General features: G+C 31.6%; 3 protein-coding genes across 4 annotated transcripts; 2 read left to right on the plus strand and 1 right to left on the minus strand.

The window, feature by feature from the left end:
* Positions 1-713: 713 nt before the first annotated feature.
* On the plus strand, positions 714-7,598 carry LOC131615951 (la-related protein 1A). Its single transcript, XM_058887147.1, has 14 exons — positions 714-1,255; positions 1,575-2,118; positions 2,223-2,409; positions 2,613-2,703; positions 2,827-2,898; positions 3,791-4,287; positions 4,572-4,641; positions 4,748-4,849; positions 4,954-5,282; positions 5,807-5,956; positions 6,060-6,123; positions 6,325-6,470; positions 6,691-6,795; positions 6,893-7,598. Exons 1-14 carry the CDS (start codon positions 986-988, stop codon positions 7,047-7,049), a joined length of 2,784 nt encoding a protein of 927 aa, XP_058743130.1. The 5' UTR covers positions 714-985; the 3' UTR covers positions 7,050-7,598.
* An 8,490-nt stretch (positions 7,599-16,088) lies between these two features.
* Positions 16,089-16,999, plus strand: LOC131617867 (early nodulin-like protein 20). Its single transcript, XM_058889135.1, has 2 exons — positions 16,089-16,320; positions 16,495-16,999. Exons 1-2 carry the CDS (start codon positions 16,146-16,148, stop codon positions 16,821-16,823), a joined length of 504 nt encoding a protein of 167 aa, XP_058745118.1. The 5' UTR covers positions 16,089-16,145; the 3' UTR covers positions 16,824-16,999.
* A 1,312-nt stretch (positions 17,000-18,311) lies between these two features.
* On the minus strand, positions 18,312-19,586 carry LOC131617868 (3-hydroxyacyl-[acyl-carrier-protein] dehydratase, mitochondrial). Of its 2 annotated transcripts, XM_058889138.1 has the most exons (4): positions 19,481-19,586; positions 19,047-19,353; positions 18,803-18,918; positions 18,312-18,720 (listed from the first exon to the last, which is right to left on the minus strand). In XM_058889138.1, exons 2-4 carry the CDS (start codon positions 19,311-19,313, stop codon positions 18,615-18,617), a joined length of 489 nt encoding a protein of 162 aa, XP_058745121.1. In that variant the 5' UTR covers positions 19,314-19,353; positions 19,481-19,586; the 3' UTR covers positions 18,312-18,614. The 2 variants fall into 2 exon arrangements, with proteins under 2 accessions (XP_058745121.1, XP_058745120.1); XM_058889137.1 differs by having other exon boundaries at positions 18,313-18,720; positions 19,047-19,583.

Genomic DNA, 19,586 nt, shown 5'->3' on the forward strand with positions numbered 1-19,586 from the left:
ACTTTTTCTCTCTAGTTTTTTCTCTCTCTCAACATTCTAACCCTCCATTTTCACCAACCAAATAATTTCAAATTCTAACCGTTTTATCTCTCTCACACTCTTCGAGAAAGAAATATCTGTATATATTTTTAAAGATAAATAATGTGTTTCTTTTAGTGATGAACTCTTAATCCATATTAATTCTCATTCAACCTATGAATCTACTATCCACAACATTTGAAGAAACTTATTTATGTATGATGTAGTTTTTGTTTTTGTTTTTACTTTCTTTTCAATTTTTTTTTTTTTGACAAAACTTTCTTTTCACTTAATAACCCAAAAAAATTGTTTTTTTTCTTCATATTTTTCCCCTTAAAACATTTATCATTTTTAAATATTTTTTCAAGATATACACATATCAAATTTAAAAGGGAAAATTTGATTTTAAATCTTCTATTCAAATTTTAAATAGAAAAAAAACGAATTCCCTATAATTTAGATAAATTAATTACTAAAAGCACAAACTAAATCAATAAAATTCTAATTTCAAATATATCATAACTTTAACTTTTACTTCTTCACACTTTCAAAGAGTAAAAAAAGTCTTCTAAGTAAAAAAATTCCCCAAAAAGTAGAAACAACCTACGAGAATGAAGCAACAAGTTCAGTGTATATTACCTTTTTGTCCTTCACAGTTCACCCTTTCAAGAGTTACCGCACACTTTTGTTTTTTTTGGCGTCTGTTAAACCTTTGCAACTGTCTCATAAACAACATCACTACATCACTCCCAAACCCTAATTTGCTTCTTTTGCCACACTCACCTCAAAACTCTCTCTCCCATATAAAAACGGTACCTTTCACACATTGATTCTTCCATTGATTCTATAAAGTTTCAATTTTTATAACTTTTTAAGTCAATATCTGAATACCCTTTTTGTTTATAGTTTAGATTCTTTGTTTAGTTTGCCACGTGAGGGTTTAGGAATTGGTGAGAGAGAAGCAATTATGGTGATTGCTGATAGTGAGATTAGTGAAGATCAGAAGGAAATTAGTGCTCCTAAGTCTCCATGGAAGAGACCTAGTGGAGTTGATGGGAAGAGTGTTGATGTTCCTGTTATGGTGATTGGGACTAAGTCTTGGCCAGCTCTTTCTGATGCTCAGACTCAGAAACCTAAGAGTCATGTTGAGACTGTTTCTGCTAAGGTGGAGGATGCTGCTGCTGTTTCTGTGACAAGTGTTGGTGAGGTTGCTCCAAGAGCTTCTTCTGTTGTTCAGGTTTGTTTGATGTTTGTTGTTTGTTGTTGTAATTAAGAGCATTATGGTTTGAGAATTAAATGAAGAAGATCTTGTTGGTTTATGTGATATTGTTTTAATTGAGTTTGTTTGTTTTGGAGAAACATGTTTGATTTATTCTATTTTTAATGGTTTTGCCCAAATTATGATTATTGATTAGCATTAACATTAACATTTGTTGGTATGTAATTTAAGAGTAAAGAATATTGGAGTCATGATGTTTGAGGAAATTCTTAGGTCATATTGTATTTTTTTTTTCTTGTTTGTCTGATTTTGGTTTGTATGGATCTATGACTGACAGAAGTCGAATGGTTCGGGAAACTTCAATCCGTTGAATAAGATGCCGTCACCACGCTATCAAAAGCCAGGGCCTAAGCGGAACAATCACAACAATGATGCAACTCACTTTCCTATGGCGCCGATGCCTTATCATCAGCAGCCTATTCATCCGTTTTTTCATCCTATGGCACCTCCGCCGCCTCACATGGCTGTTCCCGCGTTTGCTTATCCACCTGGTTCGGGGCCTTATCAGAATGTTGATAACCCTATGATGAAACCTGTGCCCCCGGCTGCTGGACAAGGTTTTGCTCCACCTGCTCATGCTGTTGATGCTAAAAATGTTCAGCCTCCTGTGCATGGGGATCCGAATGCGTATGTTAATTATCCAAATGGAAGACCGAATATCCAAGAACAAGGTGAACATGGGAATCATGGTTGGCATCACCAAAGACCCTTTCCTTCCAGACCAAACATTCCTATGCAACACGGTATGGGCCCAAGGCCATTTATAAGACCTCCGCTTTATGGTCCACCTCCAGGGTACATGGTTGGTCCAAGCTTCCCAGGTAAAATTTCCAATTCACAATCTTCTATTTAAGCACATGTTCATGCAATTAATCACTTATTCACATTTCTTAATTCTTTAATCCATATTTTTGATTGTCCATAGGACATACGCCAATGTGGTGTGTCTCAATGCCACCCCCTGGCTCCATCAGAGGCCCCCCTCCGCGGCACTTTGCTCCATATCCTCCTGTTAACCCAGCACCTCAACCACCGACTCCACCTCAACCACCGGCTCCAGAAACTCTATCTTTGGAGGCTCGCATTCTTAAACAGATTGAGTATTATTTTAGGTAAGTGATTTGATTGTTGACTATACCTTCATTATCTTCATTGACATTGTTTTTTTGGCTACGAGTAAATATCTGATCTAAATACCTAACATGATTAGTAAATATCCTCTTGTCTATCTTCATCTCACATCTGCTCACCTATAATGTGAGTGTGATGCTTCCATTGATGTCAAACTGCTGATTTCTGAGCCTTCATTTGGCAGTGATGAAAATTTGAAAGATGACCCTTATCTTATTGGCGTGATGGATGACCAAGGATGGGTTCCCATATCCACTGTTGCTGGTTTTAAAAGGGTATGTCTAAAACATATTTTACCTCCCAATTCCTTAATAATTTTACAGCTGTATGATATATTCTGGTGAGTTATGTAATCTGTGCTGTTCCAGTTTACAGTTGTCATGTGAATTTTCTTGTAGGTCAAGAGGATGAGCACGGACATTCCTTTCATAGTTGATGTGCTTCAAAGTTCCGATAATGTGGAAGTGCAGGTTATATTCTTGCATGTTGTTTTACTTTTTAAAGTTTGGTGTCTAATGTATGTGGCCACAACCTAGGTCTTTTGCGTTGCCGTTGTGTTACGGCCGCTATAGCAACAACAGCACTTTTGTCCGGCATCAATGGAGCTGTTGAAAAGTGAAAGAGGTTGCTGTGAGATCTTCTGCTGATGTGGCTTGGATCCTAAAGTTGAAGACAACACAAAAGCAATCAAAAAAATGGAGGCGGTCGTGTGTTGGGGAGAGGTAGGATGATGAAGTGTAGAAAAAGAAGGGGGAATCGTGTGCTCCAGATTTTAGGTATTACAGAAGTAGCGGTTACAGCAGCAGGGGCAAGGGGTGTAATTGCTGTTTTTCTGAGAGGAGATGATGGTTGAATGTGGAAAAGGTGGTTTATTTAAGAGGCCCAAAATGAGAGGCTAGGATTCTTTTATTTATGGACTGAGAGACAGGTGTTGGACTGTTGGGGCATTCCGCATCCAAAAGTTTGTTTTTAAGTTCTATAAAATTTTGGGCTTAACTCACACCACTACCAGTATTGGGACCTTCAATTTTCAAGTTCACATGGGCTTTTATCTAATACCCCCTTCAATCCCAGGGCTATTGGGCCCTGGCATGGATATTACGGGTGGCCCAACAACGGGTCTATGATAGACTTTGATATAGTGTTAGGTTTTGTGTCTAACTACTTGTTCTTATATGTATATTCCATATATAATATACACAGTATATATCTATCATACTCTTGGAGCCAACTTTAAGTCACATTTCTGCAGCATAAAGGGCAAAACAATTTGGAGATATTTTACCGATTTAATTTTTTCTTAAAAAAAAAGTCTTGCATCATTTTCTAAGTTTCCTCTTGTAATTTTTTTTACATTTTTAGGGTGACAAGATAAGGAACCGCAACAATTGGTCAAAATGGATTCAAGCATCCTCAGGAAATTCAGAATCATCTGTGACTGAGGTTCAACTTGACCAACTTATAGAGGCTACTGAGAATTCATGTCAGAATAGTGATGCTGTTGCAGATAACACTAAGGAGTCTTCTGAAGCAACTCTTAAAGATGCTGCTCATGATTCAACTTTCACAGAGCAGAATCTGTTAAACAAAGATACATTTCAAGTTCCTGATACGAGCCAAAAACACGATTCTGACAGTTATCAATTCAATGATAAATCTCATGCAGTTACAAGCAAAACTGACACAGCTCGTATTAATTTCTTTTGCCGCCCACAAGAAACTGAGAGTAAAAGCAAAGTAGTTGACTACAATAAGACTAGAAACATTGATGTTTCGGCTGATGATTTTGGCAATACATTTTTGCTTGATGAAGAGATAGAGCTTGAGCAGAAGAAGACTGACCTTTCTTCTGCTGGAAGGTACTTACTTCACAGTTCCTTGTTCTGAGTTATAAGGTTCATATGGAATAAGCTTAATATAAGACTACATGTTTCTGTCAAAATCGGTTCTTCAAATGGATTTCTTTGTTTGGTTGTTTACACTATGTTGTGCTCTTTGAAAATGCTATGTTAACATGTTCTCTTTAAAATGTTAGAATACCTTTACCTATGTGCATCCACTAAAGAATGATGTTAGGTGTTTTATGCCATTTTCATTAAACATTTGTTTGAACATTCATCTGATGGAATTTGTTGTCTAATAGGATTGATGATGAAGATGATGAGATGGCTGTCATTGAGCAGGATGTTCAGAGACTTGTAATCGTTACTCAGGTATTGCCGTTCATAACCCAAGTTCATACTTCATAATATGATCAATTTTTCCTCATAACAACTAATCATTATATTCAATTTATTTAATTTTTGTTTGAATGTACAGAATGGTGATCCTAAAAAGGAAACTAGTGGTAGTAAAGAATCAAAAACCATTTCCAATGAGCTTGCTTCTCAAATAAATGACGGACTTTACTTTTACGAGCAGGTTGAGACACAATTCTTATCTTATTTTTACTATCTATATTTGATTTGTACTTCATCATTTTTTGTTTTCTTAAACTTTTAGTTGCTCCACCAAACTTTCAACAGGAACTTATACATAGTAGAAGGTCGAATCGTAGAAAGAGTAACTCTAACAACAAAGAGCGGAGTTTAAAATCTCAAAGCCATACTTCAGGAGCATCAAATATAAACGCAGGCGAGAATGCTGTTGGAAGTGTTGAAGAACCCGGAGGCAATAATTCTCGAAGGAAACAAAAAAACTTTCACAAGTATCAATCTTCTCTTACACAGCGGTTTTTCTCATCCAATTTTAGAAATCATGGAACCGGCCGGAACTCTCATGGAGTTATATCTGAAAGCCCGCCTAGTAATTCAGTTGGTTTTTTCTTTTCTTCCACGCCTCCTGAAAATCACAGGTCAGTTCAGAATGATTGTTTCTCTTCCTAAGGACTATTATGATAATGGTTTGCTTCCCTTTTTCCCTACATTTTTCCTTTACATGAATATCAATAAATTATTAATTTATTATATCAGAAAAATAACATGAAAATGAAGTAGTTAGTTGTTCAAGTTGCTTGTTTTGATCATGCAAATGGCTCTGTACTATTAGAAAAAACATTTTTAGGAGTTTTCATCCATTTGTTACAACTCTTTAAGAAATGAAAATTTGGAAGAAAAAAAAACTAAACTCTTTCTAATGAGAAACTATTTTAAGTATCTTATCTTAAAAATCACTTTTGGCTGATGTTGTTTTAAAAAAAAAAAAAAGAATAACAAACACAAAATTAGCTTTTGATTTTCATCAAATTCTCTTAAAGAAAATCTCTAAATTATTGAAGGCAAAATAAACCACTTTGTTTATAATCTGTAACGAAAGGGCGACAATTTTGACTATTCCTGGAAAGCTAAGCTATTTCCGATAATTATCTTAATTTTGCAGTCTCAAGTTTTCCAAATTGAGTAGTTCACCTCATGGCCATGGTGGTCTTTCTGGAAGTAGTCCGCCTGTAGGTTCACTGCCAAAGTCTTTTCCACCTTTTCAGCATCCAAGCCACCAGCTTTTAGAAGAAAATGGTTTCAAACAACAAAAGTAAGTGATAATGCTTCCTTACTGAATCTGTACATGCGCACTCGCTGGATATTAGATATGTTACATTTTCATGTTTCGTCATGTGAATATTGTTTTCTTTCAGGTACCTGAAATATCATAAAAAATGCTTGAATGATAGAAAGAAACTTGGAATTGGCTGCAGTGAGGTGAAACTTTATTTCATAACTATCTATGAAAAATGTTAATAATATCGTTATCTCCGTACTAATTAATGTTTCTTTCTATTCCAGATCCTTTTATTGTGCATTAAGCCTGTTCATTTTCTATTTTGCACCTTTTATTTTCTTTCAATCATACACTTGCTTATTCTGGTAGGTTCCCTACCTCCTTTCGTGTAATGTATGCAGGAAATGAATACGTTATATAGGTTCTGGTGCTATTTTCTTCGAGACATGTTTGTTCCTTCTATGTATGATGAATTTAAGAAATTAGCAAAGGAAGATGCAGCTGCTAATTATTATTATGGCATGGAGTGCCTTTTCAGGTTCTACAGGTAACAGTTTCAAATTTCACCCTTCTCATGTGCTTGAGAAGCTAGAATCATCATTTAGATTTCATATTCATATCCACACTGATGTCAAGGTCTTTTTATGTATATTCAAATATTGTTTATCGATTAGAAGAAGCTGATTAAACTGCTTTTTTCTTCTGTTTTTTACCTTAAAGCTATGATGATTCCAATTCATCTGTTTTTTTAATGATTCCTTGTTCAGTTATGGTTTGGAGAAGGAATTTAGAGATGATTTGTACAAAGATTTCGAACAGCTTACGCTGGATTACTATCATAAAGGCAACCTGTATGGCCTGGAAAAATATTGGTAAAGTCGATTTACTCTTGTCTTGCTTCTTGACACTTCATTTTACACTATCATAACTCTCGCGGCTTACGCTTGTTCATATTCATGACATTGACAGGGCGTTTCACCACTACCGCAAGATGCGCAACCAAAAAGAACCACTGCAAAAACATCCTGATCTGGATAAGTTGCTTAACGAAGAGTATCGAAGTTTGGAGGATTTCCGCGCGAAAGAAAAGAATGCGGCCAAAGATGTCACAAATAAGTTTGAGTGATGATATGCCATAAATAGTAAATACATGTGGCACATGAGTTTTGACGGCATCCACAATTTTGAAAGGAAATTCACCCTAACAACTTAGACAATATGAGTTTGCGTAGCGGCATGCGTTTTTTTTTCCGTTTGAATGGAAAAAAAGAGGAAAGATCCTTTTGTTTGTTCTATATATAGATTGAGATTGGTTGGTGATGATGATTACCAAGTCTTTTCAAAGTTTCTTTGATGGATCATTCTATATGGTGTATACATACACTTTGATCCTTTTCATTGATGGATCATATAGAGACTTGGAGAGGCACATTTTCTTGTCTCAAAATGTTGTTGTGTACATAAAGATAAGATGATAGACTTAGAAGATGTTGTCAACATTACAAACATAAGATGGAGGATTAGGATCTTTGTCTTTTAATTTTGATGGTGGTGAAAAATGAGGGAAAAAGGCTTGTACTTTATTATACTAATTACTATTACTTTGCCAAATTTGAACAATAAGAGTGTTGATCTTCTTATTGTAACTTTAAATGCTCAATCATTTTAGATGTAATTATTATTGTCACACTAAAATGCTATGGTTTAATGGGTTTAGAGGAGTATTCAACTCATCTGAATCACAACTTTCATCATAAAAAACAACACCATTACCATCATCAACAAAGTAATAAATTAACCACAAGGAAACTTTTGGAGATTAAGTGACACATCACATAACATGTTCCAAAACTTCATGACAGACATAATCTAAACTTTGAAACAACCTAAGCAAAACTAGTACGAGAGAGAGAACGACATACTTGGAGACGTAAGTTGAGTTTAACATTTTTGAAGTAAAACACCGAAATCTGGGAAGAACACATAAATTGTTGAGGATGAACCCATAAATTGTTAGTCAAAAGCAATGCAGAAAATCACGTACACATTTCAAGATGGAATGAACTCGTAATCTGGGAAGAACACATAAATTGTTGAGGATGAACGCATAAATTGTTAGTCAAAAGCAATGCAGAAAATCACGTACACATTTCAAGATGGAATGAACTCGTTTGTAGATTTTGGTAAAGGCGGAATAAGTTTGAAGTATTAAAATAATTTGAATTTAAAATAAAAAATTAATTTTTTTAGTAGATAAAATAGAAGGAAAAAAAAGGAAATGCACAGACAGTGTAAAATATTTTTACACTGTCAACCAATGAGAGACATGCATACGGATAAATCCCATTTCTAATTTTAAAAAACTGAAATTACATAAAAAATTAAAGCATTTTGATTGGTTGTATGCGTAAAACTGTTTTACACGGACAATGCACTATCTTTAAACTTAAAATAGAATGACTAAAATTAGAATGAAGTATAGAATATGATAAAAACTAGTAACAAACCAGTACATACGCACGAGTTTTGATTTGGTACGCGTATTTATTTACATAATATATTTATTTTAAATTAAAATTAATATTTTAATAAATATTTTTTGATCATAAACACCTTTTTTTTTATATAAAACTATTTAGAACAATAATAAATTTTTTTCATATACAAATATTATTTATATTTAGGTATCATTTAGAAAAATATTTGAATTAATGTTAAATTTTCGTAATTTTCGTATATAAAAATATTTAAATTAATAATAGATTTTTTCCCGTTTATCATTTTTAAGTCAAAATTTTTTGGATCACAAATACCATTTTTTATATATAAAAATATTTAGATCATTAATAGATTTTTCCCATATTCAAATATTATTTATATTTAGGTATTGTTTACAAAAATATCTGAATTAATTGTAAATTTTTGTATATAAAAATATTAGATCAATAATAGTTTTTTCTCGTATATATTTTTTTAATAAATTTTTTTAAAATCATAAATACCATTTTTCATATATAAAAATATTTAAATCATTAATAGATTTTCCCCATATTCAAATATTATTTATATTTAGGTATCATTTACATAAAAATATTTAGATCAATAATAATTTTTTTCCCGTATACCTTTTTTGAATAATTTTTTTTTGAATCATAAATACCATTTTTCATATATAAAAATATTTAGATCAATAATATATTTTTTCCCGTATACAAATATTATTTTTATTTAGGTATCATTTACAAAAATATCTGAACCAATAGAATTTGAGTATAAATAATAGTAGTATGTTACAATTGAATATGTAATACACTTTTTTTCAATATATATATATATATATATATATATATATATATATATATATATATATATATATATATATATATATATATATATAATATTTTGAATCATATAAATTAAAGTTAATGATAAGTGACACACATTTTTGTATTTTATCCAATTACACACCTTTTCAACTATATTTTTAAATTCATTTTAATTAAAATAACTTTTTTATACTAAAATAATTATTATTTTGTTAAAAAATATTGTATCTTAAAATAAAAACTATTTCAAATTATATTTCTTTGTTATTAATATTCAATTTCTAAAGTTGAGTTTTAAAAATTAAATATTATTTTAAATATAAATTAATAATCATTCAAAATGATCATAATAATCTTTTTAATTAAAAATAATTTATTGAAATATTTTGATTAATAATTTATTAAAAATAATAATAATAAAGTAATAAAAAGTGAAAAGTGAGTTGAAAAAAACTAACAAAAGATATTTTTTACCCCCAAATTATTAATTTTGACTAAGATAACAAATGAGTATTTTTGTGATTTCCAGAACAACAATTTTTTTTATATTATAGATATATTTAAAAAAAAAAACCTATATAAAATGAATAAAAGAACATATATATAATTTTTGGCTAATTGTGATTTACCCCTGCAATATAAGCGTGTTTTGATTTACCTCTTTAAAAAAAAATTTAAATACCCCTATAATTTTGGGGCATCTCCTAAGCGTGTAAAAACCAGAGTGGTAAATAAAAAAAAATCTTTTACAGGAGTAATTTTTGTCATGACTTAGAATTTTAATATTTTAAGAAAGTTTTAAAATTTTTTTTTAAAGAGGGTAAATCAAAACACGTCTATATTGCAGGGATAAATGACTATTAACTATAATTTTTGCTTATAAGGAATCAATAAAAAAATAGGAAAAAGGTGAATTTAATAGTTAGTGTAAGAAAAATTAGAATTTTTTAACTATTTAGATGGAAAATGGATCAAGTTTAGTTTTTACCAAATAAAAAAAAAAACAAGAAAAGTTACTAAATTAATGATAATTTCATGTAATTCTTTTATTCAATAATTTAACAACTTTTATATATAAGACACCTATAAAGAGAATCAAAAGAAAAAACGTGGCTTACATTTTGTTAAACAATTTTATACAGTTTTTGGTTAATAAAAAATTGATAATTAAAAAATAAGATAAAAAGAAATAAGATCCAATAAAAAAGAAAATAATATAGACTTCATTTTGTCAAAAACAGTTAAATAATTTTTATCTAAAATAAATAAATAAAAAAGAAAAATAAATGTTTATTTAAATAGCTAGTAGGAAAAATGTTATTAATTTTTTAGCCAATTAGTGGAAGAAAGTTTAGCTTTTGATAAATAACTTAAAAATAATAATGAAATAAATATGAGAAATTATTTAATCAACCTTACTTTTGACTACACAATTTTCTTCATTAACCTAACAACTTTTGTAAATTCAATTTTTTTCAATAGTTTAACGATTTTTATATATAAGACAACTTTTTATAAAATAAACAAAATCAATGAAAAAAAGAAAAAAGGGTTTATTTTGTTAAATTTTTTTATATTATTTATTTTAATTAAAATATGATATATATATATATATATATATATATATATATATATATATATATATATATATATATATATATATATATATATATATATATATATATATATATATATATATATATATATACATTGTTAAAAAAACCAATAAAAATGAGATCTTTATATTGTTTAAATTTTTTAAATATTATTACTTAAAAACAATTAATAAGTAAAAAATAAACAATGTGGCTTTAAAAAGTTTGGATATATTAGATAGTTGAAGAAAAATGTTTACTTTTAATAAATAATTAAATTGTTAGTGAGACATTTTTTAGTGAAAAGAGAATAAAGAGAATAAATGTAATAAGGATTATATTATTAAATTAATTGTACAAATAATGAGAAGATATATATATATATATATATATAGATATATATATATATATATATATATATATATATTAATAATATCAATTCCAATAATATCTTAACATACCCCTTATAATCCAAGTTTAGATTGACTATTTTTAGAGTTGTTTGACAACTTGGATTATAAGGGGTATGTTAAGAATCTATCGATCTTTAATCCTTTGGTGAAAATGTCGGCCAACTATACTTCACTCGAGCTATGCCTAACTTCAAATTCACCTCGATTTACTTTTTTCCTCAGGAAGTGAAATCTAGTTTCGATATGCTTACTCCTTTCATGTAGGATTCAATTCTTTGCTAGATTTATGGCTGACTTGTTGTCGATTTGCAACACAAGAGGTTTCTTCACTTCGACCTCCATTTCTTCAAGTACTGATCTGACCCAAATTGCTTGACATGCAACATAGGATCCTGCTATATATTCAGCTTCACACGATGATAATGCCACCATAAGTTGTTTCTTCGAACACCATGAAATTGGGGCACCAAATACTTGAAAGAAATATCCAGTTGTGCTTCTTCAATCTTCCTTATCTCCACATCAATCAGCATCTGAAAAGTAAGTAACTGTTGCTTCTTCGCCTTCACAGTCTCATCGAAATAGAATTCCATAGTCTATCGATCCTTTTAGGTATCTTAGAATTTTTCTTGCAGCCTCATGTGTGACACTCTTGGTTCACTCATGTATCTGCTTACTAATCCGACTGTGAAACCTATATCAGGTTGACTGTTGCACACATATCTCAGAGATCCAATAATTTGCTCGAACAAAGTTACATCGACTTTGTCTTCCTCTCCAACTTCTAGTTTGTTTCGACAGATGAGAATGCCTGATTCAAATCATCTATTCTGAATCTCTTGAGTATCTCTTTGACATACTTCCTTTGATGCAGCACCATACCTTGCTTTGACATTTTAAATTCCATGCCTAGGAAATAAGACAATTTTCCCATATCTGACATTTCAAATTCCTTCATCATCAGCTCTTTGAACTTCGACATGTTCTCCAAACTATTTCTTGTTACCAGCAAGTCATCTACATATAAGCAGATGATTGTTATATTTTGTGTCACAACCTGAACATAGACACCATAGTCATATTTGCATTTGAAAAATCCTAATTTGACTAAGTATGAGCCGATCTTCTTATTCCATGCCCTAGGTGCCTGCTTGAGACCATAAATTGCTTTGTGAAACTTATATACTTTACTCGCTTCCTTTTGAATCATAAAACCCGAAGATTGTATGACATAGACCTCTTCGTCTAAAGGACCATTCAGAAATTCTGACTTCACATCTAAGTGAAATGTCAACCAGCCTTGATTGCATGCTAATACTACCACTAGTCGAACAGTCTCCAATCTTGCTACTAGAGCAGATACTTCAAAGTAGTCGAGCCCTGCTCTTTGAAGGAATCATCGAGCTACTAATATTGCTTTATGTCTTGCTATCAAATCATCTGCATTTTGTTTCAGTTTGAACACCCAGTTTACGTCGATAGCTTTTTATGTACTAGAAATTCGAAGAACTCCCATGTGTTGTTTCTTTCGATTGCCTATAACTCTTCGACCATAACTAACTTTCACTGTTGAATCTTTAAAGCCGCGCTATAGTTGATTGGTTCAACACCTGCAAGTAAAGCAAAATGAACTAATTCTCCATCTGGTGTGACTTCATCATCACCAGCTACTTCTTAGTCTTAAAGTCTTGTTGGAAGAATTCGAGTTCTTTGAGGTCTTTGGCTTGTAGCAGCACACCTTCTTCGACTTCGACTATGTCCGGAATGTTGGCAATTGCTTCGACTTTGACTGGAGTTTCAACAATTGCAACAACTTCGACTTTGATAGTTTCTTATTCGAAGTCAGAGCTCATCATTGGCTTGTCGACTGAATTACTCACATCCCATTCCCAGGCAGAATTTTCATCAACCATAATATCTCGACCAATCATGTGATTCGAACAACCTGAGTCGAGGAACCAGATCTTAGATTCGACATGGTTATCTGCAACTGCAACCATAACCACCATACCTTCAAAATCATCTGAATCTTGGCGTGCAAGGTTTGCTCCTTCGCCCTTGCCTTCTGTCTATCCATTGTCTTTCCCGTACCAACAATGTTTAGACAAGTGGCCAACTTCTCCCAATGATAGTATGAACACCTTTCTTATCTTCTCTGTCCTTTCGATAGTTTCCTCCTCCTCTTTTCGAGGATTCAAAAGTTATATCTTTGACCTGCTTGTTATGAGGGTTTGACCAAGGCTTCTTGCCCTGAGTCTTGTCGAATTTGCCTTGGAATTTGTTGAAACCACCAGTCTTTTTCCATGACTGAGCCTGCAAAGCTTGTATCGAATCTTGAACTCCTTTCCTTTCGACAATCCTAATCTCATGTGCTTCCAACGATCCAACCAAATCTTCCAATTTTAGGGTTTCAAGTTGATTGGATTCTTGACTAGCTACGGTAACATGATCAAAGTGAGAGGTCAACATACGCATTACCTTCTCAACTATCATCTTATCAGTTAGGGTTTCACCACAACCCTTCATGAGATGGATGAGTTTCTGCACCTTCGGCATATACTCTGTAACCTTTTTCGTCTTCTCCCATCGACTACAATTCATATTTTCGATGCAAGGTCTGCAATTTGACAACCTTAAATTTCTCTCCTCCTTCATAATAATTGACAATAATATCCCGTGCCTCTTTCGCCAATTCTGCATGAGAGATTCTGTCGAATTTTGCAGAATCAACCTCTGTTTGAATGCAATACGCAACCTTGCAATCTTTCTTCTTGGCTTTGTTATGAGTTGTTTTCTGTGCATTATATGCATTTGTAGCCAGCGCAGGAACACCGTCGATAACCACTTCTAGAGTTTCATAAAAGCCAAAAAGAGATTGCATCTGTTTTCTCCATCGAATCCAATTCTTGCAGTCAAGCATTGAAAGCGAATTCAGAATGCCGTTAGTACCATTCATCTTTGCAGCGATTGATTCACGTTCCTTGAAAACACGATCTCTGACGCTCTGGATACCAATTTGTTAGTGCGTGAGACACTTTTAGTGAGGAGAGAATAGAGAAAATAAAGGAAATAAATATTATATTATTGAATTGTACAAATAATGATACAGACCATGACTATTTATATACAACACTGATTGGGTTTGAACTTACACAACTTGGATTATATTTGATATTATTATATTAGATTATATTTGATATTATATTAATAATATCAATCCCAATAATATCTCAAAAAATTCTAATAATATCCCAACATACCCCAATAAATTAGTAAGAAAAGTCACCAATTGAATCTTAATTTTTGCTCCTAAATTTTCATCAATAACATAACATCTTTTATAAATCCATCTTTTTTTCAAAGTAACTTAACTTTTATGAATAAAATATATAAGTTATCATTAAGAAAAAATAAAAAACCAAATTTTGGTTTACAATTTATTAAAAACTTATTATTATTATTTTTTCTTAATAAAAATATGATAATTAAAAAATAGGATAAAAACATAAAAAGTACTTGAAAACAATTTTTTTTTTTAAAAGGAAAAATGAGTTTCATTTTCTTAAAAAACATTTATATATTTTCACCGAAAGATAATTGATAAACAAAAGGAGAAAAAGTGCATTTAAATAGTTGAGACAAAAGTTAGTATTTTTTTGGCTAGTTAAATGAATATAAAGTCTATCAAATTAACCTTAATTTTACCTTCAAAATTTAATTTGAAGGTAATTTAAAAATATTAATATATAAGATAATAATAAAAATTATGATGAAGTTTATTGTTAAAATAATAGGAACCAATAAAAAAAGAAAATAATATGGATTTTATTTTTGTTAAAAACAGTTGTATAATTTTTATATAATATCAATTTTTATCATGTATCTTATACATGAAGTCCATCTTATTCCATTAACTTTAAAAATGATATTTGAATTCTTCATCTATTTAAAATGTATTATATTAATGTATAACGTTAATTTGAGTCAATCTATTCTCACTCCATAGCCGTTTATAAAATATTGACTCGAGAGTATAAAAATAATATTATATTGATGATATAATTAAAAATAATAATTAATATTGTATTACAAATGAAAAAGTTGACTAGGCAATAAAATAAATAAATAAATGAAAATATTTATTTTAATACAAAATATTTTAACCGTACAAGAATATTATGAGAATGGAAGAAGTAATTTTTTTCTTCACTAAGAGCATTTTTCTCTTTATTAAATTAGATAATTTAGAATAATATTGATTATTAATGTCGCGTTAAATTAATTCAGCTGTTAGTTGTTTAAAAGATTCGATTAAAGAGACATGATTTCAAACCTATTCAATCATCCATATTATCACATTGTAAATGTGATAGTTGAAATTCAATTGTAATATGCCGAAATAATTAAGTAAAACATAACCCCTGAATTTGAACTCGCGAATTTTCGATGTGGATAGATTTATTTTATTTATTATCATTTCTTCCACATAAATAGAAAATCTTAAAATGTAACATTTATTTTATTAAATGTAGTCAAAGATTTAATTTAATTTTATTTAATAGAAATGAAATAGTCAAATATTCTTTACTGTAAATAGGTATTGATGGCATGCTTCTCCTTTTCACTCAAATATTGATATGATTAATTAATATAATTGATACATTGAGTCAAAAATAGGATATTTTAGTATGTATATTAATAATTTCAAACACAACCTGGCCAAATCAAAAGAATTCGGAAACAACTTTATTTTATTAATTAATTCCAAAAATGTAACACCCTCATCAGGAATAAAATCCCCTACAGTCATTGTACAATACAACATTTTTTATATTGCACTTATAGCTGTAGAAAAAAATAGAGGCTGTGCCTGTGACTGAAAAAAAAAATGGAGGTTTTAAGTTTCAACAAAAATATGTTGATGATGATAATGATGGCTATGATGTGGAACATAGCAAAATCTTTGCGTCATGATGTTGGAGGAAATAAATTTGGATGGGTACCTGGTGGTAACTTGACACAATGGTCATTGAATGAACACTTTCTTGTTGGTGAATGGCTATGTAAGTTTTCTTTTCTTATTCAAAAATATGTTAGAATAGTTTCACAACAAAGTTTCAAATTAATTATATATCAAACACAAGTTTCCAATGAAGGCTATGTGACACCATTACTAGTATTTTCTTTTCTTTTCATTTTCACCATGATTGACTTGTTTTTCTTATACACTTTGCAAGACTTTGGATATGATAGACACAGTTTCAATGTGTTAGAGGTGAACCAGACAAGCTATGAAAAATGCATAGATACTGGATTTATCAAGAACATATCAACAGGTGCCGGACGAGACGTTTTCCAGTTGACGGAGGCGAAGACCTATTACTTCTTAAGTGGAGGAGGTTACTGTTGGGAAGGTGTGAAGCTTGCTGTTGATGTTTTGGACCATCTTCCACCGGCTCCTGCGCCTGCTCCCAATGGCAGTTCTTCAATTTCTTCCACCTTTCAGATATATTATTCACTTGTGGGGGCTATCTTAGTCTTGATTTTCACTAATTTTTTGATGTAATTTCAGTTATATCAGAGGATGTTTCGTTGATTTTCTCTTTTGTAATGGTAGATTCAAATATTCAAACTTTGTTATGAGGTGGTTGACAATTATTGTTTAGTAGCTTTGTCTTTGAATGTCATCTATTATAGGTTATAAAAAATAAAAGGGGTGGAATGTTAGTTTATGCTCCATGAATTTATCATAAATTTCACTTTTCCAGTAAATCAACAATTTTATACTAAATGCATCCATTAAGAAGAAAAAACATAACACTAACAGTGATTTCAAACTAGATAGCAGTGAAGAAATCAAGCCACAAAAATGCTACAATGGCTTTAGAAGTGGCCGCTTGAAGCCCGTTTCTGCAGATGGGAGACACTATTGGAGAACAAATTCTGGCAAGGAGTGATGATTGCTCGAGGCGGGGCTGGGGGGATGGAAGGTAGTGGAATCCACCAGGAGGTTATGCTATAATTCTGACAGTGTGGAACTCCCATGACTAACTGTGGCAAAAATGTCGACATTGGCAGCACCACCAACAACACAGAACTTAGAATATATTTTCAAGAAGTCAGGACAATGAACATAACACTAACAAAAGATATGAAAGAGAAAACAGAACAATGAAACCACCAACAAACACATACTTATAAAATTTCGAACCAGATAGCAGTAAAGATATCAAGCCATCCAAATGCCATGATGGTTTTAGAGGTGATCGCTAGGAGCCCGTTTTTACGGGCGGGAGACGCTCCATCGGAGATGAAACTTTGGCAGTGAGTAATGATCACTAAAGGCAAAGCTGGAAGGTACTTGACTCTGCAAAGAGGTTAGGCTGATATCTCGATGGTATGGAACCAGGGTCTTATGTTTTTAGAGCCTCTATGTTGATTAGCTATGGTTCAACCATGACAAAACAATAGAGGCTCTATTTAGTTATGGTCTAATCATGGCAGATCTATTATGAGACCTTATTTACCACAATTTTATCAGGGAAAATTTGCGACCTTGTGCTCTAACCCATCTTGCACACCCTCAAAGACGGCCCTGTATGGAACTCACCTCTATGACTTATGGAGGCAGAAAAAAACAACATTGGAGGATTTGAGGTGAAGGGGATCCGATCTTGTCGATGGGTGGGGAAGAGAAAAGAAGGTAGTGTGAGGCAAAATAGGATGAGCTTTTGGATAAAGATGGAGGTTTTTTATTAAAAGGGGAACAAGACTAAAAGAAGAATGAAAACTTTAAAACCAGAAGAGTTTATACTCCTAAAGGAGAAGGAAGAAAACCACCAAAGAGGTGGGAGGAGGCTACCAAATCCTAAGAAAACCACAGCTTTGCATTAGTTATTGCGACGAGATTAATAACTATGTATCAGTAGTATAAACATATTTAAATATCCCATCACATTGTAATATTACTTTTTAAAAACAATGCAATAAAGAATGAGAATAATGACTGGAGAACATATTATTGGTTTCATGCCAAGTATTTGTAAACACGACAAATAAAAAACAAATTGCCACGAAACTACAGGTAAAGCTTACTCGCTATTACAGTAATCTTTTATTCCAAAACCATTAGTGTTAAAGGGTACAAAATGCCAAAAATTGATCATAGTCATACTGATAGATTATACCCTTTCTCCCATTTGATTCATAGTTATAGAAAGAAGTGAGATATTACAAAACACGAACATATCAACGTTAAATAATCAAGCATGAGTCATTATCAATTACAAACAGATTACCGGTATAGCTAATATCGCCCAAGAAAAGGAATTATGATGTGAGTAGCTTCTACAGCTTCTTATACGTCCACTGCTCTATAATCAAGGGTTGGTAACAAAGCCAATGCTTCACCTTCAATGACAAGAATTTCTCCATTCTTGAAGCACCTTGTCTTAAACTTTGCACTGAATAACAATGACAAACACTTGAGTAGAAGCAAAATAATTATCAATTCAAAATGCAGAAGACAGTAATTTCAATACTTACAGATATCGATTTTTATTTTGTTTTAGATTAGTTGCTTCTACTTCACCAACAATCTGATCTCCAATATAGACTGGCAACTTGAATTTTAAGGTCTGAGACACATATACAGCTGCAGGCTACACAATTGTTCATAATATTATAAAAATAACAGTATTAGCACCGGTTTGTTCAAATTCTTCTACACTATGATATCATTTCTAATAGTGTTGTCAAAATTAAAAGAGAGGTTTAGCATGGAACTTACAAAATGTGATGAGATGATATTCGGAAAAAGTGAAGCAACAAGCATCCCATGTACCAATGGACCTTCAAATCCCACATTTCGAGCAGCAGCCAAATCAGTATGCAGAGGATTAGAATCATGACTCACTTTGGAGTATTGAAGAACATCTTCCTGAGTAAAAACCCTTGATTTTTTCAAAACATGACCAGGTTTAAGCACAAGAGGAGGAGTTGCAGATGAAAAACACCTCAGAAGTTTTCTACTAGAATGTAAACTCCTGAAGAGCATTCTTGCAAAGGCTGAACTCAACAAAACAATACCCTGATAACTGAAAATGAAGCTAAGTAATATAAATTAGTATAATTGGTTGAAACATTTTATCAAACAGTTAAGTTGCATGGCAAGAGTTGAAGGCAAATGGGAACGATTCAAAGCAATAGAAAAGTGATTGTTACTTTTTCTTGATTTTGTTCAAACTTTCAATCTTCGGTTGGGATTTTTTTCAATATCCTGATGCTTCAAGTTTAACTTATCACACTACTTCAAGAAAAAAATTGGATC

Source organism: Vicia villosa, linkage group LG7 (assembly GCF_029867415.1).
Source record: "Vicia villosa cultivar HV-30 ecotype Madison, WI linkage group LG7, Vvil1.0, whole genome shotgun sequence".
Classification (NCBI taxonomy): Eukaryota; Viridiplantae; Streptophyta; class Magnoliopsida; order Fabales; family Fabaceae; genus Vicia; species Vicia villosa.